The 25,612-nt window shown below is 46.2% G+C and overlaps 1 protein-coding gene across 1 annotated transcript; it reads right to left on the bottom strand.

The window, feature by feature from the left end:
• Nucleotides 1-10,219: 10,219 nt before the first annotated feature.
• Nucleotides 10,220-24,910, bottom strand: KLB (klotho beta). Its single transcript, XM_078600916.1, has 6 exons — nucleotides 23,826-24,910; nucleotides 21,059-21,605; nucleotides 18,331-18,593; nucleotides 14,205-15,152; nucleotides 12,806-13,007; nucleotides 10,220-11,345 (listed from the first exon to the last, which is right to left on the bottom strand). The coding sequence occupies exons 1-6, from the start codon at nucleotides 24,570-24,572 to the stop codon at nucleotides 10,945-10,947; spliced, it is 3,108 nt and encodes a 1,035-aa protein (XP_078457042.1). The 5' UTR covers nucleotides 24,573-24,910; the 3' UTR covers nucleotides 10,220-10,944.
• Nucleotides 24,911-25,612: the final 702 nt, after the last annotated feature.

Raw genomic sequence — 25,612 nt, 5'->3', positions numbered from 1 at the left:
GAAAATGTGGACAAAGGAAAAATGTTAAGGTGAAAAAAAATGCACAAAAGGCACCAACTATTTTACACAAAAGTATTTAGCTTTTGTTTCTCTGAGACTGAGACCTTGTGTGGATTCTCTGAGCTGCAGCTGTGTACTGCGGCCTGCCCCTACAGCACACAATATCCAGATGAGGGAGGCTGCAATAGGCGCCGCTTAATATGTACTTTACTGTCTGGACGTATGTATTAACATACACTTGTTTTCCTAAGGGCTGGAACATTACCAAGCGGACATTATCGAGAGGTGGAACGATGAAATCACCTCGTGTGCAGGTGCAGGGTGGATCGTTACATCACAGGTTTGTGAGGGATGGCGACAGCTTGTGGAGGCCTTCATACAGCAGTGGATTGACCATGGCTGCGTTTAGTTTGTTGTCCTTCCCCCCACACCTCCGATTAGTGCAGTTGGCTACGTGCGGTGCGAAAGAAGTTCAACATACATGCACGGTGTTTTCTAATAGCAACAGGCGTGTTGTGTGCATGTATGTGTGTGTTTCAGCCAAGGTGATTATTGAGGACCCCTTGTGGAACCATGCTCAATTTGACCCACTCCCTTCATTGGCCTGACACCGAGAGGGCAAAGGGCAAAGATTATGACCTCAGGCTTTCACTGGAAACCCCAATTACTCACACGGCCCCCTCATGGGGGAATGTTAATAATTGGCCATAGCACAACAGGTACACTCAGATCTCCGAATGCCGTGTGGTGGCCGCGTACATAGATAGGGCCTTGTCCGCACGTATTTCCCATAAGTATTTGTAACTTCTTTTTGGTATGAAATGCTATGATTGTATCATGTTTAACGTTACTGTAGAGGGATTGTCGGAAGGAGACCCACTCCCTTCATTGTGTGAATGGCCAGTAATGATTATGAATCGATAATTATGCAACTGGTTGAGGAAATGTATTATCGTCATATCCACTGATGGATAAGACCTTCCCAAGCGATCGCCGTATCTCACTGTCTTGCTATGCAACACTAACATCAAGTTTCTGTACAAGAGGTGATATAATTGCTCCATCTCCATAGTGAACATCCTCTTGGGCATGTTCCTTCCTTCGGCTGCCACTCCATCATTAGTCTCTACCACTGCCCGTCATCCCTTATAATGATGTGTCTTACCAAAGCCCACTTAATTTATTTAGTCGTCAATATGTTGTTTATAACTTTAGCGTATTCTCGAATCCATGTGAAAATTGTCACTAACAATGGTGTGTCTATACTGTGGCCTCTGCACTGAGCAGGCACTGTCTCAATGAGCGAAGCCCAAGAGAAACTGCTCAGTGTACGTGGTGTCAAAGAAATGCAAAGACGCTCTTGCAACAAAATTGTGCATTTATGGGAACGCTGTTGAGCTTACACGAGTTCAACCAAAACAATTCTGGCATTGCTCTCCGCAATCGTGTCACGCATTCAAACACATTGTTTACATAAACTTGCTGTGAGATATTAACATTTTGTTCTCTGAAGCTTACGATTACTGTACCTTAAACCTGACAGGCCCCAGGCAAGATTAGGCGGGTAACCTTCAATTTAATAAGTAGTTAACCCCTTAAATTCCTTTGCCGATCTTAAGTTCTCTTCAACAGAGGTTGCTCTGTGGCAGCACGTGTTGGCCACATTTGACGGGTAACATGCGACTCATTAGAAATTAATGAAAAGTTTTATAGTTAAAGAAAACATACCGAAGTAATAAAAAAAAAACTCTTAATCGTTACGTTCCAAAATAATTTCAAGAATATTTAACGTGTAAGTTTTTTGCTAGCGTGTTTTTTTTTCGTAACAAAAAAAAACACACACCCATGTAAAGTCAAAAGGTGTGCGCTGTGTTTGTGAGCCCTTAATTAACGTTGGCACTGGTTCCGTGGCAGGGAATCACTGAAGCATCAGACAGAATTGCATGGACTCGTGCCGAGCGATTGACCCTGGCCGCTTCCTAAGAACGTGCATATGGCCTCGCCAGCTGCAAGAGCTTCTTCGCCATCGGACATTTTCAAGATTTTGCCATGCTTTTGTTGAACGTGTCACGTTTGAGCGCAAAGTACAAGTAGTTAACGTCAATGTAACACGTATCAATGTACATCACCTACTTTTACTATGCCATGATTCATAAAATTGGACCTTTGACAAGGAGATTGGAACAAAAGCCACGCAGTCGTGGCGCATGCCTGTAATCAATCACTGTGGAGGTGAGGGTTGGTGGATTACCGCACACGTGCCAAATGTTGCGAAACTCCCTTTCACGTAGGCATCGGAGTGCCATACCCTCGCTTACTGGCAGAATGCAGTACGGCAAAGATGATTTATATAATCTGTCCCTTCTGGTACAGAGTGTTGCCCCATCGCATGCATGGGTTTGTGCTCCTCTTTTCTCCCACGTGTATAAACACTCACTAATTAGATGAAAACATCTTAATTTGTAGAGAACTGCAGAGCAATTGTTGGCGCCGGATCACCACCTGACAGCCTTCCAGCTGGTCTGGAGTTCCTTGTCGATTGTGAAATGCAATTCGCATGAACGACAAAAGTTATAGACGTAGCATTGACTATCTATATATCTTTGTATTTTGTGTTATTAAACAAGAGTCTGGTACAAAGCGCGAGCGACGTGGAGAGAGGAGTCCAGGTATTCTCGCTGACGAGCAACCCGAGGCCAGGTGTCCACGGGCAGGGGAAACGGAAGGTGGTTGGGCTCACTGCCCTCTTCACGTTGGGGCAACGTTCGGGAACGTGGTATTTTTAGGGGAAGGGGAAGATGAGGGCAGGGACATCGCATTGACTACAGAAGAATAGTGGGCGAATCTTGCACGAGACTCGCTGCTAGACAGCGATGATGACCGGTGGCTCGAGACTGACAACGGATTTAAAGCTTTCGTGACTGCAGGGATTCATCTTCTTGGTTCTTTCGGTAAAGTCACGTAGAATGGAAATATTAAAATAATAAAAATAAAACATAATAAAATAATTCTCACGACGTTTCGACCACAACGCAAGCAGCCGTCCTCAGGTGAAGAACAGGTCATTCAGACTCTGTCTTTTCGACAGACCTGTTCTTCACCTGAGGCCGGCTGCTTGCGTTGTGGCCGAAACGTCGTGAGAATTATTTTATTATGTTTTATTTTTATTATTTTATTACTTCCATTCTACGTGACTTTACCGAAAGAACCAAGAAGACTGACAACGGAGTCGCAGCCAAGGGAGAGGAATGCTCGCAAGAGGAAGTCCACTGCAGGAGATGGAGCGATGAAAACAGCTCGTGTGCAGGAGTGGGATAGACTGTTACATCGTGAGACTGAGAGATGGCGCAATGACTTGGGAGAGGGGCGGGGTGGGAGTGCTTCAACTATCAGTGGACAGATCGTGGCTGAAGATGGTGGTGATGTTTTCGCGCTCGTGCTTTCAGACTGCAGAGAACCTTCGCGGCCATACAGCGCCACGCAGATTGCAGCTGTTGATCCTGGCCGAGGTGTAGGGTGAGCACTCAACAATTGCACCGTATACAGCTTCCACTGCGATGCTGGTGGCGCCAAAAGGGAATTCCTCATCATCATCATTATTATTAGTTCCTCGGCGAATTGTGGCGCGTTGACATCACCGCACCAGCCTGCTCGCTAGAATGTACTTAATGGATTATTTCCGCCCTTCGTATTGGAAATGCACACACACAGAGTACACCCCCCCCCCTGCAATACCGAGCCCGGGGTAAACAGATCGTTAATCACTCATAACGCTTTTAACACGCCGCTCCGCTGACAAAACCGCTAATGTGGCAAAACACGCTGACACACGCAAGTGGGAGCGAACATATTTTTAAAATTATTATTTTCTTCCACAGGTACTTTACTGGTCATGGCACAAATGTGCCTTTGAATCACCACGCTTTGGCGGAGTTCTACGCTGCCCGAGATTAATGTGAACAATACACAAAAACGCGCAATGAATGTACCAAAGCTTTCGGCCTTTCGCGTTATGCAAAGCCACCAATTTCTGAATAACTGCGTAGTGGTAATCTTTTCTGAAGTCCGATTTCGTTCTTATTTAGGTGTCTTCAATACAGTCCCAATGCTATCTGCTGCCAAGTCTGTTTTTGGAAATCTCATGTGTGAATAGACGGTGACCTGCGTTTGATGCCTGGCCACGGATAATGTCAGTGGCGATTGATATCAGAACTGGTCCTGCCATATTCACCAACCCGCTTTAAGCATCATGCTGAAGTATGGTAGGAAAAAAGCACCTCCATGACCAACGTGGAGCGGGGAGGCCTTTATCCTGTGGTGGATTGAAAGAGTTTACTTTTATTATTTAGATTACTTTTATTGGCAGGTAAGAGCCCATTGAGACCAAACAATGGAAATTAGTTGTGCCTTAACTTTTCGAAGATTATGGCAAAAACACCTACCAGACTTTACGTAACTCAAAACATATCCACACAAAAAAAAACTGCTGTTGTGACAGAAGGTGGTTCCTAAACAAACAAGGCGTAGTAATTAATGGTGCAAAAGGCACGCTCCGTTGGGCAGCTATTAGCGCTGGGCCGGTGCTTGAGCCCTGTGCATTCATCTCCTCGATTGCCCCAGCAAGGGACAATAACGCCTCGTGGACAGCGTAAACACTGGCTTCGACCAAACAACATCGACCGCCAAACGGCCCCACACGGTAACGATTAAAAAAACATTTACACCAACATTTCTGCGCTTATTTATTTATTTATTTTGAACACGAAGCAAGCGAATGTGCAGCCCAGTAGGGTTAGGCAAGGCTTGGACAAGGCATGCATTATTCTGAGAGGTTGCGTCGAGTTAAGAATTACATTTACAAAGTATGTGCACTTTAAAAATAAAAGGGCAGGAATTTAATAACCACACAACTGCAATATCAACAACTCTAATAATCATTTCGACAATCTGAACGTAAATTATGCTTATATTATGGATTCGTGTGAATATATTTCCACTTTGAAATGTTTTCCTGACGATAATAATACTGTCATAATTACATGTGAGCATCCCACCATGAACACACGCACCCGATCTTAATAAACTAGGAAATGTTGAGCCTGGATAGTCCTTGCATGGGCGACCACCCTGCATTGAACAGGTTCTGTAGGCTGCTTCACAAAGGCAGTGCAGCAAACTCTACTTGACATTGTTGCGCTATACTCTGCTGCAACACCTATGTTCCCCCACCTTCACCAAACCACGTTGACCAGCGCGATGAAGTATGGTCAAATAACTCCACCCCAATACCCGCACGGTGATGGGAGGCCCTTATCATGTACAATAAAAAAAAACAACACCCACTCCACTCCCAAATAAAGGGCTCCCCCATTATATGCTGGTTCATAGGCGTTGTTTGACCATACTTCACCACAATGGTCTTGTGCCGCTTAGTGAAGTAGGGCCCAGGATAGGTTGATATTGTATATCACTCACCACTAACATTTTTTAATAGGCAGAAATCTAACTCAAATATTGTACGTTGAACTTCTTTCGCGCCGTACGTAGCCAACCGTGCTCTTCGGAGGTGCGGGAGAAGGACAAAAAAAAACAAAATACAAAAAGCAGTTCTAAAGAAATGAGTTTTCAATTTATATTTCAAATGGCATAGCTCCAGTGGCTTCCTAATAATTAAATTCTAACCGATATCCCATGCGAGTTAAGCGTTCACGTTTTTTAAAATATCTGCTTTGTATTTGTATGTGTAGCCAAGCTCTCCCAATGGGTGCCCCAATTGGGTATAAATAACAATGCTGTCCACAAATTGAAGAGGAGAGTTGAACCATTATCAGATTTTCATGCGCTTCTCAGAAACCTTGGAATAAATATTTATGTTCAATGTTGTTCTCAACGTAGTGTATGTTTCTTTCTCCCAAATGCTTTATATGGATGTTGTGCCGTTATAAATAAATGTCCCATCTTTCCCATCCTTGGCCAGTGAGAGATATATTATGTTGCAGAATATAGGCAGAAGGACAAATACCCCAGAGAACATACCTCGCTGACTGACATGTCCCATGCTTCGCCCACTCACTAAACCCACAGCCTCTAGCCTTCTAAGTATGTGCTTTGTAGCTGACTCTGCTACGATCCATGCCAATGCAATTTGTCACGAAGACAAAGATCCCCCTTATAGCCTAAGCAGATTTTTGGAATAAGTGCTGTTAGCGAGCACCTATGAAGACCAACACAGGTGGTGTGGCTAGCACCAGCTCTGCCAACTCCGTGTCCCCAGTGGCGATGTCTACACACCGCACCAGGTACTCATGTAAGGCGGAATCAAACCTACGGGGAGATTCAGGACCTGTTCAGATATTTGTCACACACACACACACGGGGGCACCGGCAATGCCACCCCCCCCCCCCCCTTTTAAACAGTGATGTAGGGACAATCCCGTTATACAGCGTCCAGATGTTGTTGTTGTTGTTGCTGTACTGTGGGTAAGGAATGAGCAGCTAGGGAGCAGGCTCCGTCTGCATGCCGGTGCGAGGTTTGACTGAGGCGCTGGGCCCTGGGGGGAACACGGGTAGAAGGTTATGGTTTTCTTTAAATTGTGTGGAATTTGTCGCGGACGCCTCCGTATAATTCTTAGATTGTCACTCTGAAACAGGGGGATTTGACACGGCGGTGTTCTTGCCAAACCACTCTTGTTCACGTGTCAGTGTGCGCGAGTGTAGCTTCGAACGAGGCGCAATGTGTCTTTGGGTTCAGTTTACACCCATCGTCAATAGCCATTTTCTATCCACTGCTGGATGACCGCCTCCTCGTGCCGTGCACAGGTCTTGTGATGACACCATACATATTCTTAGGTCTTTCGGTAAAGTCACGTAGGTAAAAAATTAAAATTAATAAAAGTAAAATAAAACAAAAATCACGACGTTTCGGAGGCAACACAAGCTTCCGTCTTCAGGTGGAACCGTCACAGCACGATAGCTGTATCAAGTGCTGTGAAGGTTACACCTGAAGACGGATGCTTGTGTTGCCTCCGTAACGTCGTGATTTTAATTTAATTTTTATTTTACTTTTATTAATTTTAATTTTTTTCCTACGTGACTTTACCGAAAAAACCTAAGAATATGAATCCTTGCAGTCACGAAAGCTTCAAATCTAGAATTGACACCATACATCTCACGCATGCACTTGAAATTATCTCATCAGTTTGTTTTCCTTAATCTGGAATTCCACAACTTGTTCCATCCATCGGCGGTGACCGTTCCTTATGTGTCCTGCCCAAGCCTTCTTATTTTCCTTTCCACTCAATATGATGATGGCTCTCATTTGTATCCTCGACGAGTTTATTCCCATTTTTGTGTCTCAGTCAAAATCCAAGCACGCTCCTCTCTGTGTTTATATGCATACGTTTCACATTTTTGTTCCAACGTGTTGTGTCAGTGTCCAGGCTTTTGATCCTTTCATAACTAGCGGCTTGCACTAATTATCGGTAATAATTCTAGATTTGAAGCTTTCGTGACTGCAAGGATTCATACTCTTAGGTTTTTTTCGGTAAAGTCACGTAGGTAAAAAAAGATTAAATAAATAAAAATAATAAAATTATTGCTTTAGCCCACCAAATAATAATATTATTATTTCTATTTTTTTTTTCCTACGTGACTTTACCGAAAAAACCTAAGAGTACTGGTAATAACTTTATTCTTGCACGACACTCCAGTGCAAAAGCCTACTTCGTAGCAATAAGAGTTCTGCAGGGAGAGTTCCACCATGGGTTCATTGTTATTGCAGTACATGAACACAAGCTAATAATATGCCTTAATAAAGTCCCCACTGACTAAAGTGGACCTTTAATCTGCCGTTGCGTTTCACGCCCTTTGAAAAATACGTTCCTGGACTCTGCTGCAGTTTGTCATTCTCTAGCACTGAGCGCCCCCTCGTGCTGAATGGGAACTTTACGTAACTTCGGTGGCGAGATGTTAACATTGTTAACTCTCTTGCCTTGTATACTGGAGGCCGTGGGTTCGATCCAGACCCTGACGCCTGCTGCTGTATATTTGGAGTTTGCGTGTCTCTCTCTCCCCGTGGTCGCGTGGATTTGACTCCGGGTCCTCCAGTTTTCCCCTCCACATTTAGAAACACGCGTTTAGAGTATTTGGCTGCTATACATTTCCACGCGATAAGCCACTTAGTTGCGCTATCGCTTCTGAAAAAAGCCACATTACCTTAGTGGGTCTAACCTGGTAAAATAAAAAATAGTTGTCTAACACGGACATTACTCCTACCTCAAGCACCCGTCAAATCTTAACACTAAAGTTGACCTCTGTTACTCCCACAATGTGGTTTATGTCGTCCAAGAAAACAACATCAGCTGGAAGAATAGCAAATACACTAATATAATCTTGATTTGAAGCTTTCGTGACTGCAGGAATCCATACTCTTTGGTTCTTTCGGTAAAGTCACGTAGGTAGAAATAAAATACAATAAATCACGACGTTTCGAACGCAACACAAGCGCCAGTCTTCCGATTAAACGTCGTGATTTATTTTATTTTATTTCTACCTACGTGACTTTACCGAAAGAACCAAAGAGTACACTAATATAGTAATTAAATAATGTTTTATTCTTGTTAGGACGCTTGCCAGTATTTGCAGACTGTTTGATTTGGAAGTATTGCACCTACCACCGTGTAACTTAAAGAGCCAGCAATAACTACGCAATGGAGACATTCCATCGCCACCTGAGTACAACACGGAGTCTACATTATACCCAGTGAAATATCATGAGACAAATACTGCCAGAAGGCATAATGTTTATTGTACTCATCGATAACAACAATCTGCCAGATGTTACATTTACAGTACTTTTTTGCACATGTACAGAATATGTCTTATAATATTGCACATATTTTTATTGTACAAAACGATATACACCAGCGCATATCTATAAACAGCTCTTTTAATATACAATCTACATGTGTACTTGATATTTACACTCAGTAAAGTATTTATGGATATTCATAATAAACTTTTGGGTTAGATCGCGTTATTTAAAAATGTGTCGTAACCCTCCACCACCCGACACGGCCAATCAGCAAAAAAGTGTCACGTTGACAAAAGACAAATAGTTCACTACTTTAGCCCACCAGTGTGTTGAAGAGTGAATCCACAGAATTGCCCGATGATGCTGGATGTAATTACCAGTGAAACGTCGTACTCAAAAACTGTAAATGTTGTGGATTCACTCTTCAACACACCGGTGGGCTAAAGCAGTGAACTATTTGTCTTTTGTCAACGTGACACTTTTTTGCTGATTGGCCGTGTCGGGTGGTGGAGGGTTACGACACATTTATAAATAACGCGATCTAACCCAAAAACGTTGATTATGAATAATATTGGTCGCGAAAGCCTGCTACGTGTTAAACTATTTATGGATAACAGTTTTTCTTAATGTAGCCAATGTTACTCATAAAGAATATTAATCGATAGCGAGAGGGTGTCATTTGTTGCTTTAGGAGTGTCCACAGGCAGCCCTTCGTAAAATCAATACATCCGTGAGCCGCTCACGACTTATAATATTAAATAAGTATCTCTTATTAAGCTAGTATTGTCAAACATATGTAATTAAACGTTGTTAGAATGGACGACATAACGCTCACTTGAGTGTTCCAACTAACAAGCAGTGTTGGTCTTGTACTCCCTTAACACAGCACACTCGAAAATGAAATATAAATACAGTACACAAATGACAAATATATAACTTAAAAAATAGAACCAAGAGTCTAAAGTGTTTCCGTGCTCGAACGAGTGCTAGGCGGTACTTATCTCAATTGGCACTTCTGAGAAATGGATGGAAAGTTCACATCCCTGCGATGGGCCACTACACATTTCGTTCAGTGGCCCATCATGACGAAATGTGCAGTGGACACCAACGGGCTATCTACCCATGGATTGTGATGATGATGATGGGCACGGGTCCGTCCATATGATATAGCCACAGGCAGAGGTGGGACAAAGTCATTGTTATGCAAGTCCAAGTCGAGTCGCAAGTCATCAAATTCATGACTCGAGTCTGACTCGAGTCCAAGTCACATGACTCGAGTCCACATCTCATAGGTGGGACAAAGTCATTGTTATGCAAGTCCAAGTCGAGTCGCAAGTCATCAAATTCATGACTCGAGTCTGACTCGAGTCCAAGTCACATGACTCGAGTCCACACCTCTGGCCACAGGCATCAGAGGTGATGCTAAGTGTACTGACCCTGGTGGGGTGATGGGCCAAGTCGATATGTGGACTTGAGCTCCCAGGAATGAAAGTCCCACTAGTGGTGACTGCGTGAACAACGTGTGTGTTTTATGTCAATTACCTGTGTCACTGTGCTAGTTTTATTAGTCTTTTTTTTTTACAAAGCACGTGTAGCATTCACCGAACACAATGTTGAAACCCTGCGTACTGATTAGGCATGTAACGACCCGTTGCTTGGTCAACGTGAAACAATTTGTGTGCTCACGATACGGGCATCGAATTGTGTGTGTAAGAAATTATCATTTACACATTAAGGGCAAATTATGTGCGGATGATATATTAACATTACATTTAGGCTAATTGAGTGAGATAAAAACTTGACACGTAAGATTAAAAAAATAAATTATAGGAATAACACAGTAAAAACTACACCGAAAATAATTAGTTTTTCGATCGAACCGCAATCCCAAATTGTAACAATTCTCACCAAGCTGGGACGAGGCGGTGGGTGAATCGTTACAAATAGCAATTATTTCCTTAGTACTGTATCACCCTGAGCATAACAAATTCAAACAGAATAAAATTTTAAGAACTTTTGTCGATAATCTCTTAAATAAATTGTAACTGTTCTACAGCACAGCAGTGATATTTGTTTCATATTATCCACACGTGATCTCTCCTTCCCCTCTCTTCTACAACGCCATTCATCAACTAAGCACAGTAGGAGTTCTCCTTTCGCTTGAGCGACGGGTAGAGTTTCCGTCGCTTGCGTCGGTAGACGCAGAAGATGACGAGCAGCAGCGCGCTGGAAAGCAGGCAACTCGAGAAGAACACCACGTGCCCCTTCGCTCGGAAGAACAAACAGGCCGGGCACAAGGTGCCAGCTTGTGGCGTCCCGCCGGGCGAGGTCGCCCCATCGTCGTCGCCAATGTCGCTGACCCCCGCCGGTTCCGGGAAGCCGTTGGCGGCGATGGTGGCACGGTACCGCCCCAGCGAGGCCTTGGCAGCCGTGTCGTAGTACGGGGAGGCGTAGAGTCCGGAGAGCGGGGCCACCTTGTCGCGAAGTGTCCACGCGAAGTAGCCGCCCACGCGCACCCCGTCCAGCCGGTACGCTGCAGACGGTGACGATGATACCAACAAGAAGATAAAGGGTCACGTAACAAAGACTTAACGCATGCATCAATAACACTGCCCGAAACAGGAAAACGTATACAGAAAGCGACGTTTTGGCCTTTAGCCCTTCTATCCTGGCAGAGAGGAAAAAATACAGGGTGATCCATTTCTAAATAATGAGCTAATTTGTGATTTTTCTAAATAACGAACTAATTTGTGATTTTTCTAAATAATGAAGTAATTTGTGATTTTTCTAAATAACGAACTAATTTGTGATTCATTTCTAAATAACGAACTAATTTGTGATTTTTCAAAATAACGAACTCATTGATAACGAGCCTCGTACTTATTTCTCAACAGTTGATTGACGAAGGTGAAAGCGATGGCTCTGTATCTTACAGAGGAGGTTAACGCATTTAATTAGTGTACAGTATTGAGATTGGTGGAAGACAAGTAGAAGCTTTTAATTTAAACGTTTTCTCTATTTCTTTAGATTGTACTGTACTTCGGTACCCTTACATCTTTGCTCTCCACCTTTGGCAACATGTATTGACTGGCTTGGTGTAGTATGGTCAACTAACCACCACAACTCACATGGCGTGGGGAGGCTCTCATCCAGCGGTGGATTGACAAATACCTTCACATGTATATCACAGTTGTAGCTATGCGCATGCAATGATTCATCACTCCACAATTCATGACATGAGGTCACGACTCAATTCAAGAGTCACATTCTTTTCGTCTCGTTTGTTCTGTCTGATAAGTATGACAGTGCTGTCTGTGCCATCTGTTTCCTTTGTTCTGTCTGTTTCAATAGTATAAAGATAATGTTTGCATATCATTTACATATGTTGTAAATAATATATGATCACACGCATGATTTGATGCACGTATTGTGAGTGCAAAAGTATTTTATTGATCGATTATAACGACATTAATAGTATAATTAACTCCAGCAAAGTGATACTTGGGAGATTAATACCACTCAACCCTCACGCTGGGATAAGCTTTGATTTTTAAATCCTTTATATTAAGTTCGCTTGCTTGCTTAGGACCGTGCAAATCTTTCGGTCGTTTTTTAACCCACTTCCCGTGATCCAATCGAGCTGACATTTTCCACACAGACTCGTTGTGTGTGACAATTAATGTTCGTGAACATTTTTTTCCAAAATTTTACACTTTTTAGGACAAAAATATTATATTTAATTACCAATTGCTTAATGGTGCGATGCAATCATCTGACCCATAGGTGGCAGCCATCTCAAGCCAGAGGACGAGAGGAGTCTAGCCGCCACGCATATAAAGGATTTATAGTGAAGAACTTTGTTTTTACGGGTTATACTTGTTATGTAATTTTTTTTATCACATTCGTTGAGCACAGGCCCATACGGCCAGCAACAAGCAGCACTAATGAGGGTGCGATCGACAGGAGCGATCGTTGTCGTTCATTCCGCATTACCCTTGAGCATCTCGTTGATGTAGCGCTGGTGGTAGAGCACCCTCAAGCGGTCGTTCGAGGGGGCCCGGTCGTCCACACCGTTGGCGGTGACGAGGATGACGGCGCCCCTGGATCCATAGCGCTGCGCCACCCACCCCAGCATCGCACGCAGCCCCCACGGCGCCACTGCCAGCCCGCCCGCCGACCGCAACCATGTCATGTCCTGCCAGGGAGAGGTCATGTACCTGTATGTACTTATATTTCGATTTAAAGCTTTCGTGACTGCAGGGATTCATCTTCTTGGTTCTTTCGGTAAAGTCATCACGTAGAAGGGAAGTAATAAAATAATAAAAATAAAACATAATAAAATAATTCTCACGACGTTTCGGCCACAACGCAAGCAGCCGTCCTCAGGTGAAAACCAGGTCTGTCGAGGCGACAGCGTCTTCAGGCGTTGTGGCCGAAACGTCGTGAGAATTATTTTATTATGTTTTATTTTTATTATTTTATTACTTCCCTTCTACGTGACTTTACCGAAAGCACCAAGAAGATGTTGAACTTATGTCGCGCCGTACATAGCCAACCGTGCTAGTCATCCCAGGAGGACAGTGTCATTGGCGATGGCCACTTACTCAGACACGGGCTTTATGCAACGATGACTCCAAACCAGTAACTGGGTTGGGTTTAGTGGACCAGCGTCAATAGCTTGACGATTTTGTCGCTACATCTAGCGACTATTTTGGTTTCCCTAGAAAAAGCATTTGCCAAAGCTATGAGTGACAAATCTAGAAAATTTCTTAGATGAGGACACTGTAGATTTAGCAGCGATCCCCGGTGCACATTAAGGATTCTATATCAATTTACTATATAAGAATAGGTTTTACTCTTTCTGGCAATAAAACAGGTGTTAAGATGTTAAAACATCAAACTGAAACCTTTTTCAAGAAATCATGCCTGCATTAACCACATATACTTGTGGTGATCATGCAAACGAAAAAACATACTCTGAGCATGTTTTTTTTATTCCTTGCAAAAGGTTTCAGTTTGGTGTTTTAACATCTTAACACCTGTTTTATTGCCAGAAAGGGTAAAACCTATTCTTATATTTCAATACCGGCAAGGGAGGTCCCATGATCAATTTACTATATTTAATGTTTGGTATATTGTGTAGTGATGTCATTACCAATATGTGCTTTGACTGTCTATCAGTTTGCTTTGTTTAATACTTGCTAAATTGTCTCGTGATATTTTGATTACTTTAGAAGGGTCGATCTAATGATACTTAGTGACTTTTTGAGATTTGTTTGGCAACTTTCCACTTTGAAGAGTTGGCAACACACTGAGCGGATGCGCTGGGCCGTGACGCTACAAAGTGGAATGGTGAGGGAGTCCACACGGCATCAAATTTTTTAGCACAAACCTTGATGATGTTCACGGCGCGGTCGACCTCTTGGCTCGAGCCTGGCTTCTCGTCGTGCAGCACCAGCCTCGTGGTGAAGTGGTTGAGTGCGATGAAGTCGTATGCTCCCCGCACGGCCGCCTTCTCCTCTTCCGTGAAGCTCGGCACCCGTGACTCTGTGAGGTTGAGCTGCCTGCGACGGGCGATCCAAGAGCGCACCTCCTGCGGGTAATCCCCCGTGCCGAAAATCGGCTCCGCGAACCAGCCCAGGTCGAACAGCATGGCGCGCTCGGCAGTGGCGGCGGCGTCCTCGCCCGCGAACAGGTCGGCCGCCTGGTACCAGTCGGCCCGCAGTGCCAGGGACACTTGGCCGCCCTGCTCCGCACGGAACTCCACGTCGTAGACCCGCCAGGCCCGAGCGTGTGCCCGGATCAGGTTGTGAGCCCTGGCATAGGCGGAGCCAGGGCTGCCCTCGGCGTGAGCGGCCGCGCTGGGCTCGTTGATTGTCAGCCATGTGCGCACGGCACCGCCCAGCTCGCCGAAGCAGAGGCGCGCGTACGCCGCAAACGCCTCCACCGCGGAGACATTGAGCCAGCCACCGGCGTCATTCAGGACCCGGGGGAGGCCCACGTGGCGGTGCGATGGGTGGTACAGCGTAACCACTGGCTCGATGGCGTGTTGCCGCAGCTCGGTGGCGAGGCAGCGGTAGTAGCGCAGTGCAGCGTGGTTGGGCCTCCCGGGGTCGCCTGAGGGCAGCAGCAGAGACCAGCTGAGCGAGAAGCGGTACGCTGTGACGCCGGTGCGCCGCAGTAGGCTCACGGTGCTCCTGATGCTTGTGAAGTCGGTACACTGCGACGGACGCGGTTGCATCTTGAGGCCCGGCAGCTGCAGCAGTTTCCCCGAGTGGTGGACGTCCCATCGGTAGACGCTCGTGTCGGCAAACTGCACCGACGAAGGGGACTCCTCCACCTGGAGCAGGATAAAAAGCACGTGCGTGAAGCATACTCGCTTGCCAGCTTGCCTACTGTATCAGCGCAGTGCTTTCCCCGCATGCGTTTTGTTCGGGAGGAATACAGAGCAAGTGGAAGTAAATGAGTGCTACAATCAATAGGGGAGTCCGACATCTGATTTTTGAAGCAGTACTCCAGCGGGATGGATACCTTGCAAGTGATAATATGCTTCGTATATAACGTTCTTTAACATGATTTTGTCCAATTGCATTCCAATCGTGCTATTGGCGTCATGTTGCATATATGACCCTTGAGCTACACCCATTTCAAACCTTTTAAAACAGTCTGCCTCAGCAGCAGACTATGCTTTCCCACCTGATGGACGCTTGTGTTGCGCCCGAAACGTCGTGATTTATTTTATTTTATACCTACGTGACTTTACCGAAAGAACCAAAGAGTATGGATTCCTGCAGTCACTAAAGCTTCAAATCAAGAATGTTGCAAAATCTCAAAACTCTGGGGCTTAGCAATGCATCACCCTGTGCAGAGAATAGCCCAGGAAGAAGACATGACAGAACTAACTTAAAAGTTAATTAAATAGGCCTCTATATCGACACTAGGGGCACACCTTTTATTTCCCCTGCAAAGAGTGTTCATCGCTTGTCAATCAAACGGCAGTGTTTGGAGCTGGAATTTAGCCAAACCACGCAAAAACAACATTATAATGCAATCGTTTTCACGTGCAGTCATTGGTGATGATGCTCAGATCACCAGCTCACTAAACTCAATTACGGGTGTTTTGTCTGGATTTAATAAGTTTGTTCAGGAACTCATCGATGTCATCACAGTGTTTGGGAGGCCTTGGCCAACAGGCTACATCCCCCCCCTTCCCCGTCTATTGACCGCCATACAGAAACCTGTGCTGGAGGCCAATGATCGTTTTTTTTAAAGCGTTTGCAGTGCCAAGCCTTTTTTTGTCGACATACCAAGCAAGGCCAATCTCAATAAATTAATTTCTGATAGCACTGCAAAGCCTTTGTTCGAGTCCTCTGCATTCTTGGAATATTTCCACTGCAGAAGGCAGCGAACATTCCGCTCTCTCTCTCCCGAGTAGAAAAAAAATCGAAAATGTCTGCGCACCTCTGGGTCTGCACAGTTTGCCTTAGAGCTCTCGGATTAATCCCAAATGCAAAGAGTTATGTGCAGGTAAGTGGAGAGGCAGCCACCCTTGTTTAATGAGCCTCTGTGTGCTTGATAACGGCAGGGCTGGTCTTGATGCCACGTGCTGATAAACATCACAATTGGGTATCACAGCGCAGGTCAGCAGCCAAGCATTTTTCTCCTTTTGTTAGGCAAATATCTTTGGCTGGGCCACGCCACCAATCAGTCTGTGAACTCCCTCTGTCTACGCGGTTGTCTGCCTGTGAAGGAGACAGGTTAATGAATAATGCACTTTGAAATGTTTTCATGTAAAAGCGTAACATGTTTAGTGCCATGCTGTTTTTAGAAACATCTACTTTGTGTCATGTTAATTATCTGGTGCCATGCACATACGGTCCAGCTCTGAAGGTATCACAGCTGGAAGTTGAAATGATGGGTAGAGCGGTGGCATAGCGATTTGTGCGCTCTGCTATGAACCCAGCTACTCGAGCTCGATTCCCAGGCACGGCTACCATCAGTGGCGAGTGACATCTGAACTGATCCTGGCCCTCAACTCCCCCAACACACGCTGACCAGCATGACGAAGTTGTGACACCGGGAGGGCTTCATCCAGCAGTGGATTGATTCAGGGCTGTAAAATATATCAGCCACTATACCCGCATTACCGAATACAGCAAAACCTCCCCTCCTCTCGCGGGTTCAGTTCTTGCTTTTTTGCAGCTTCGCGACAAATTTATTGAGGCACAGTTCACCAATCGGCGCCCCTGTGGCTCAACCATTCGCGGTTAACTGCGATATTCCTGTACGCATCGTAACTGTACTGAACACATAGTAATTGTACTGCATCGTAACTGTACTGAACACATCGTAATTGTACTGCATTGTAACTGTACTGAACACACGCGGTGCCGTGTTATTTCCATCTTGTTTCCCAAGCGTCCCTTCGAGGGTCCCAGGCCACGCGGTGTTCCCAATGAAGATCAGCCGCACGATTTTTCTGCCTGGAGTGTACACTACCATTGTACACTACATTATATGTTTACACTGTATGTATATTGAACTTCTTTTCCACTATACGTAGCCAACTGTGCTAATCGGAGGTTGTGCTGTCTCCGAGTAGATTTACATTCGGCAGATACTTAAAAGCCCCATGTGATTCTTGTCGTGTTGTTAAAAGTTTCATTGCATCATATCAAAACCATGATTCGTAGCCTGCCAGTAAACCTTGTAAGAAATTAACAGATATCGAGGCGGTAAAATTGCACAACAACCCAATAAACGCTGGTGCCAGTTACGTAATAAATTACACCTGACATCTGTAAATGTGGCATTTGGGTGCATAGTTCATTTAACTTGTTTTTTTTAATACGTATGGCCACATCTCGGTTGAATGTCCAACTTGATATCGTTTTGAAAACTCATGGGTATCCTTAAAACGTCTTTATTTGAAGCAATTTACGTAGATTATTTAGAACGTATTTTGGTGACCATTATCATCAGCCATGATCAATCCACTGCTAGATGAAAGCCTCCCCAACTTAAATATATTTCATATTCATCTTACATCAATATACTATAGAAATGAATATGATATTCATTCCTTTCTCCATCGACTGTTGGGTGAGGGCCTCCCCATACCATGTCGGTTATAGGGGTTATCTGACCATATTTCACCTTCCTGGTCCGTGTGTGTTGGTGAAGTGGGGGTCCAGGATGAGAACAGGGATTATCTACTGTCACCATTAAGACATTAATTGCCAAATTACCATCAGCGGTTTATAGTGAAAGAGTCTCAAATTAGGTAATGAGGAATGGTGTGGTTGGGCTGAAGCAAGCGGTGTCTCGTGGCTCCGGCTGTGGAAGCTATACAATTCTGCCTCAGTTTTTCCAGTCTTGAGTAAAGGGCACAGGTGGATTATGTAACAATTGATATGCATGTAACCATTTGCCCTCCCGCAGCAATTCCATGAAATGTCACGGATTCGGCGGCGGGGGGGGGGATCACCATTCTATCATTTTTTTTGCCACACGCTCACCTCAACGATGCCCTCCGTCACTCCCCAAGAGAAGGTGCTGGGGAACGTGCCGTACAGGGGCGGCTCAGGCTCGGGGAAGCCGTTGCGGGCGATGACCTGACGGTAGAGCTGCGCCGACGATTTGGGCCGGCGCGCGCGTCCGGGCGACGTGAAATCGACGTGCATCAGGCCGCGCCGCAGCCGGAAGCCGTGGCCCCACTCGAAGCCGTCGAGCAGCGACCAGGCTGTGAAGCCTTCAAGCCTCACCCCGTCCTCGCGCACGGCTGCAGGGTAACAGGGGTCCGTGTGAGCTGCATCATCATCATCATCGGTGGTGGCAACGGCTTTATCACCGGCATCATCTACAGCACTGTTTTTCACAAATTTTCAGTGTGAGGTCCGCCACGCATTTTATACCATTGGGTTTGACAGCACGATGTGGTGTTTTCACATTTGTGTATTGTCAGTGGCCGCACATCAGGGGCTGCACTAAAGGCCAACAGGGGCTGTCTCCTGGCCCGCGGGCCTTGCAATGAAGACCACTGATCTACAGCACAGTCAGCCACAGAGCAGCACCATCAGTGGCATCACCATCATTTTATTATTTACATTGCTCTTCATAAAGTATTAAGAAAAGTCCCAAAGAATATCAGGACATTATATATAAGCGCACAACTTTATCTATCTATGATGAACGCTGCACTTTCCGTCGTTTTCATGCAGGGGGCGCTGCAAACCTACGCGCCCCCTGCATGAACGACGGAGGCGCAGGGACAGACGTTCGATGACGTTGGAATCGATCTGCAGACGGCGGTTTTCTCGCACGGCCAGCAGCTGTGTCGCCTTATCTCGATCCCGCAATCCCAAACAGGTGAAATTCTGCATCGAACCGAACCCCCAGCAAGGCCATCTACTTAACGACGAGAGAAAATTCACACGAAATGTCGTTTTCAATTAAGTCTTCCAGATGTAAAATGATATAAGCTTTTAATTAAGAAATACAATTTTCTAATTCAAAAGATAATACAATTCAAAGATGTTTCATTTTACAACTTCAAAACGGAGCATCGGGTGCTTGCGTGAATGCGTCGTTCGTGTGGCTTTCCTGGCCGAAGGCCGTAAGTGGTTGTGAGGGGCGCCACAGGCGTCCCCGAACAACCATTTGTTATCATATATTTGCCTATGGAGAAAACACTTTAATAATGGCTTAGTAGTAGTAACAATAGTAACTACTACAAAGTGCTGTCTACGTTTCAAGCAAAGCCATTAAAGGATGCTGTTTGTCTACAGATTTTTTCTGAATAAGTATAACGTCTTTAGATTGGTCTCGATCTGACTGCCAGAGAGGACTCCTTGACAAGCAGTGGTGGGTAGGCTATTCCATGATGTAGGTTAGAAAGCGCTTGCAGCAGCTTTGTAAGTTATTACTTGCTCCTGGAGAGTCTGACGGTTGCCAGAATCTAATTAATTGCCTCACTGAACGATAATATTGAGCCGGGGCAAAGCCGTGGCGATCACCCAATTCTCTCCAGGCCTCGTTCTGCCGCGCTGTGTGTTGCAGTTGAACGCTTCCCGTCATTGAAACAGTGTCAGTGTGCTGACACTAACGAAAAGCACGAGGTGGTACTGATACTGATTTCGATTGAAAGGCATCAGTCAGTGGTGGCAGTTCCACGTGACGATGTTGGGGACCAGCCTGCCAATTGCACAACCGCTGTTGTATTTGGCGGCACTTCTGTTAATTTTATTTTGGGTAAACTAATCAAACCTGTTGACCCAGAAGACTCAGCTAGAGGGCCTTGCTATGGTTATTCTTAAAAAAAGAAAAGGTTCATCCTTAACCACCAACATAGGTATAACAAATCAACAAGTTACTCCTGTAACCAAATTATTACTTGTTACAATCAAAAGTATAAAATTGGTACCGAGCCAGACAGTTGTTGGTATCAACAGTGAGGCCTGCTGTTATTGAAAAAGAGTAAGATGATGGTAATAATTATGAAATACGAATGAAAGTGACACGGCAGCTCGTTCAAGTAAGGAATTGCTGTGACCTGAAACATTCATAAACAATACTTGAGTTGGCATTCCAGTTTCCTCAAACATATAATTTTATATGAAGGCTTTCATGATCAATTCGATTTTATTAACGCCACACGATCTATCCCAAAATAAACCAATTATGGATCATCTTGCTCATCTGCTAGAGTTTTGCTGTTGTGACTGATGAAGAAGATGATGGGGATTTTATGCCCCAAATTTTTACCAAAACGTGCTATTGGCATCATGTTATTAGATTAAAACAAATTCCATAACATTAGAAAACGGTCAGTAGAAGGAGATATCGTGGAACTTTCTAAAATTTCTTCAAGTGACCTCTTATTCACTGCAATTTCCCACTTGCCTTGCTACAGACAGAAATGTTCACCACATGATGAAATACCATTCAAACTGATATTTCTTCGTGGAATGTTGATTTTGCTTAATTAAGCGTACAACCGGACTGATGCCTTCAGCTCAGCACACTTTAGAACCTGGTAAAAACGCAGGCAGCTGAAATCTTGAATCAAACCTAGCAAATCAACGTTGCAACCTCAGCACTCTGACCTCTGAGGCACACCCCACCACCTTGATAATGGTGATGATGATGACAGCGGTGACACGAATATGCATGCATGTACATTGAGCATCTTTCGCACCGTACGTAGCCAACCGCACTAAGGAGGTTCGATGCATGACACTGCCCTACCTCGCAGGGCGTCGTTCAGGAAGCTCTTGAGCATGTACATGTTGGCGGTGTCACGCGTGCCCCCATCGCCATCCGAGAACCACCCGCTCTCGGCGAGCACGATGCGCGGCCGGTCGTACTCGAGTGACACCCAGCTGAGCAGAGGCCTCAGCCGCAACGCCGCCTCCTGCCCTGCGCGCCGTGCCACCTCCAGCCGCTCGAAGTTGGTGGGGCCGAACGCGAGTGCGAAGAAGTCGGCCGAGCCGCGCACCTCGTCCCGCTCGGACAGACTGAACGTGGGCAGACGCGCGCCGAGCTCGTTGCGCATGCTGGCCGGGTAGTCGCCGTCATGGAAGATGGGCCGTGCGAACCAGCCCAGCGCCGAGTCGAGCGAGCGCTGGCACGCGACGATATTGGATGCGCTGGTTCCACCGTCGCCGGCGGCAGCGTTGGGGCTGTGGCTGCCTCCTCGCGGCTCCACCCAGTGCGAGCCGAGCACCAGCGACACCTCGCCGCCCTGCGTGGGCTTGAAGTGGCGCTGGTAGATGCGGTAGGCACGGGCGTGCGCCTGTGACAGAGATGCGGGATCGCAGGTCGCAGAGTGACCGTCGGTTAGCCTTAAACGACAGGCGAGAATCTGTGCAAAGGCAGTGCTTTTCTAGGAGAGGTCTCTCACATGCGGCTTTTATGGACTGAAAAAAAAAACACATCTTTACGTGTTGGTGCAGGTTTGAAAGCCATATAACTTATTAAACATAATTGCAGGAAGTTGGGGATATTTTGGATGCGTAAATAGAAGAGACGGAGACAACCTGGAGGGATTGGTCCTACATTGAGTGAAAGGAAACGAACTTGAGGTCACCTCATACTAGATAATGGTTACGATGGAGTAAAGATTTCTGGAAAATATTCAAATATTGGAGGAGGAGGAATTGGTGAGACTTGATAACTGGCCTGACATCTCTTAAGGTCAAAAACGACCTCCAGACAATGAACAGATGACCTCCACGTATATAACAATCTCCAGCCCATGATTGAATGGATGATGACAATTCTGGGTCATGATTGTGATTCTCACATTGTTACGTGTCGTGTCGTTTGTACAATATTCTATTCTGAACTCTAAATAAGGACAATTTCCTTAAGTGTTGTCCTCCCTCGATATGTTTTTGATTTTAAAAGAAACATGTTTTTGATGCTTTTGCTTTTTACTTGAACAACAAAAAATATATTGGTTTGTCATATACTTTATATACGAAGACTCAATCTGGACATCTGTGAAAAAGAGCTTCATAGCTCATCGGATTCCCCCAGCCTAAATAAAGATTCTGAGTCTGACTCCCTTTCCCTCCTGTCCCACGCACCCACCTTCCTCAACATATCTACCACCACCTCAGTTCACCCCCCCCCCCCCACATAGTGTTATTACGTTACTGTGCATTACATGATTGTTATAAGTATTGTAAGTGTTATGTTTATGTGCATATGTGACAGATGAGCAATGCACAATTGTGCGCAGAGAATCTGTACGGCTGAGTTGCACATTCTGCAAAGTCAAGAATGGTCATCCATCATAGGAATCCGGAATTTTCGCTATAGGCTCAGTACAACGACCAACCCAAGTCTCATTTCAATGCGAGGACAATTACCGTAGACTTGCATATACTTTTATATAAATTATACAATATGTGGAGCGCTGAACCAGGCACATTCTCTCTCTGTGTTATCTCGACCCAACATTACGGTTTTTATCATCACCCGTACTCCAGGGATGGTAAATTGAGGAAGGAACTTTTGGCTTACGCTGCCCGGCGAGTGAGACCAATCAACCTCTGTGCTGTGATTGGAGCGCCAAGGTAGCGAGATGTTGACTACCTCGCCTGGTATGCAGGAGGCCGTGGGTTCGATCCAGACCCTGACACCTGTATTTTTGGAGTGTGCGTGTTCTCCCCGTGGTCGCGTGGATTTTTCTCCGGGTCCTCCGGTTTTTCCCTCCACGTTTAGAATCAACATGCATTTAGAGTATTTGGTTGCTATCAATTTCCACGTGATAAGCCACTTCATTAGGCTATCATTTGTGGTCAGGTCGCATCTGAAAAAGAGCTATATAGCTCAGTGGGCCTTACCTGGTGAAATAAAAAATAGTTGACATCGTTTTTTAGAAAGTTTCGTTTTATGATTTTCCAAGCGAAAGTCGTAAAGTTCGGCTTAACAGCCGTTCTAGCACATCGATAGATGTTAATCTATTGCCGAGTTCAGATCGTCTATATTCCATTAGCCGATGAGTACATTGCCTTAGAGACTACAAGTTCATATGATGACACCTGACATTTTATGGTGTTTCCGAGGACGTGGAGGTGTATTACATCCCATGTAAGTGCACATTCACAAGGATGTGGGGAATGGAATGCGCATACGATACATCCATGGACGTAAGTGATTGTATGATAATTTTGTGATCTATGCAAGGACGTGTTACACTGTTGATATATACACTGCGTACAAGGATGTGTATGGAAGATGCGTGATATGTACACGTGGGATTGTGGGATCATATGCCATGTTATACGTGATTGTGCATATAACAGTGATTGTATAATCGTATGACACGCACATGGACCTATAGACTATGCGATGATGTGATGTATACAACAGAGACGTGGAGATCGCATTATGCGCATGTACTTAGACACATGCTGTGCTAAGAATAATTACATTTCATGGATAATGATCACGATGGTGGTGGATGTATGGCATGCAACCCTCCCCCCGACCCCACCCCACCCACCTTGATGAGATTGTGAGCCACCACGTAGGGAGAGATGCCGGGGTCTCTGATCCCGGGCGCGTGCGTGCCGCTCCCGTAGCCGTGCCACGCCACCGCGTACGGGTTGTGAACCGTGAACCAGGTGTGCACGCGGTCCCCGAACGCTCGGAAGCAGAACTCTGCGTACTCCGCGAACGCGTCCACCGTGGCCTCACTCAGCCACCCGCCGTGGCGCTCCTGTAGGGCTTGCGGCAGGTCCCAGTGGTAGAGGGTGACCACGGGACGGATCCCTGCGCGCACCAGCAGGTCGATGGTCTCGTTGTAGAAGCGCAGCCCTGCCGCACTGGGCTCTGACGCCGAGGCGTTGGGCAGGAGCCGAGGCCACGAGATGGAGAATTTGTAGTGGCTCACGCCGAGCCAACGCAGCGCTTCCACGTCCTCTTCCGCGTGGTGGTAGCCGTCGCTCGCCACGTCCCCGCTGGAGCCATCGAACATCTCTGGGTGCCCGTGTGTGAACTTGTCCCAGATGGAGGCGGCTTTGCCATCCGCGTCCCAGGCGCCCTCCACCTGGTAGGCGGCCGTGCCCACGGACCACGAAAAGCCCTCGGGGAATCGCACCTCGTCGGCTGGAGGGGACGTGGTGGAACCCGAGCTGAACTTCTCCCAAGCCTTCATGCCGTCCGATGGCTTGGCGTGGACATGCCGGTGGTGAGGCTGGTGGAGCAGCAGGAAGAGGCAGACCAGCGGTGTGATATTTGACGTTGTCATTGTCCCATCGGCGAGCGCGCAGAACGCATCAAATATCCATGGTCTAAGTTGTCCACTTTGTTGACAGGCACAGGTGCGTGTGCACCGAAGTGCTCACCTGCGTTGGATTGCGCGCCCTCCAACAACCGCGCAACAAAAACGTGTCTCGCTTCTATTATTCGTGCGTGGTGAGTGCTTTAAGGAACAACCCTGAATTAATACCAGTCCGTGACGCGTGCGTGCGTGCGTGCCCCTGTAAAAATACCTGCCACCATAACCCTTCGTAAGATAACGTTACGTGAACATCAGTGCCCAATACCTGACGCCCACACCTCCACCTCGCGTGCGCATTCCCCGCTACTGAGCGGCGCGCAAGGAGGGACCCGCTTGGTCGCCCGCCCTGGCGCTCTGCTCCATCAATTATTACCCAGTTATTGACTCTTGACGCAAACACACAGCGAGCCCCAACCCCCAAAACTATCCCCCGTCACCCCACAAAAGCCTATCTCGCTCGCCCCCCCCCCTGCCCGCTAGTTGATAACAGGTGCGTGTGCGTGTGTATGTATGTGAGCGGTGGCGCAGCGGTTAGCGCGCTGCGCCACGAACTCGGGCGACCCGAGTTCGATTCCCCGCTCACGATCAATAACAGTGGCGAATATTTGAACCGGTCCTGGGCCTCCCACACCCAGTCAACTATGTCTCAAATGAGTACATCGCCACTAGGGAGACAAATGCGGCCGGGCGTGGTGCTGGCCACCCACCCCCTCGTGTGCCGTGCCGGCCTTCATAGGTGCTGTAAGGTAACAGCACTTGACCCGCCAGTCTGTTAAGTCTACACGGGGGGTCTTTGTCTTTGCGCGCTTCTGATTCTCGGCCACGGGTGGCATCAGAAGCGAGTGATTCCTGAACCGGTCCTGGACCTTCTCTGAAACCAACCTCGTCTCAAATGACTTTCTTTCGTGTGGCTGATGTAAAGATGCAAAGCAACGGCTTATTGTAATTTTAATGAGCGTTTAAGGTGGTGTGTCAGGGTGGGTGTGTGTGATCGTTGCCGGCCAACT

The sequence above is a fragment of the Lampetra planeri genome, chromosome 15, assembly GCF_965212315.1.
Source record: "Lampetra planeri chromosome 15, kcLamPlan1.2.h2, whole genome shotgun sequence".
In the NCBI taxonomy this organism is placed as follows: Eukaryota; Metazoa; Chordata; class Hyperoartia; order Petromyzontiformes; family Petromyzontidae; genus Lampetra; species Lampetra planeri.
Note: the sequence above shows the minus strand (reverse complement) of the source record. Positions and strands in the feature narration are given on the sequence as shown.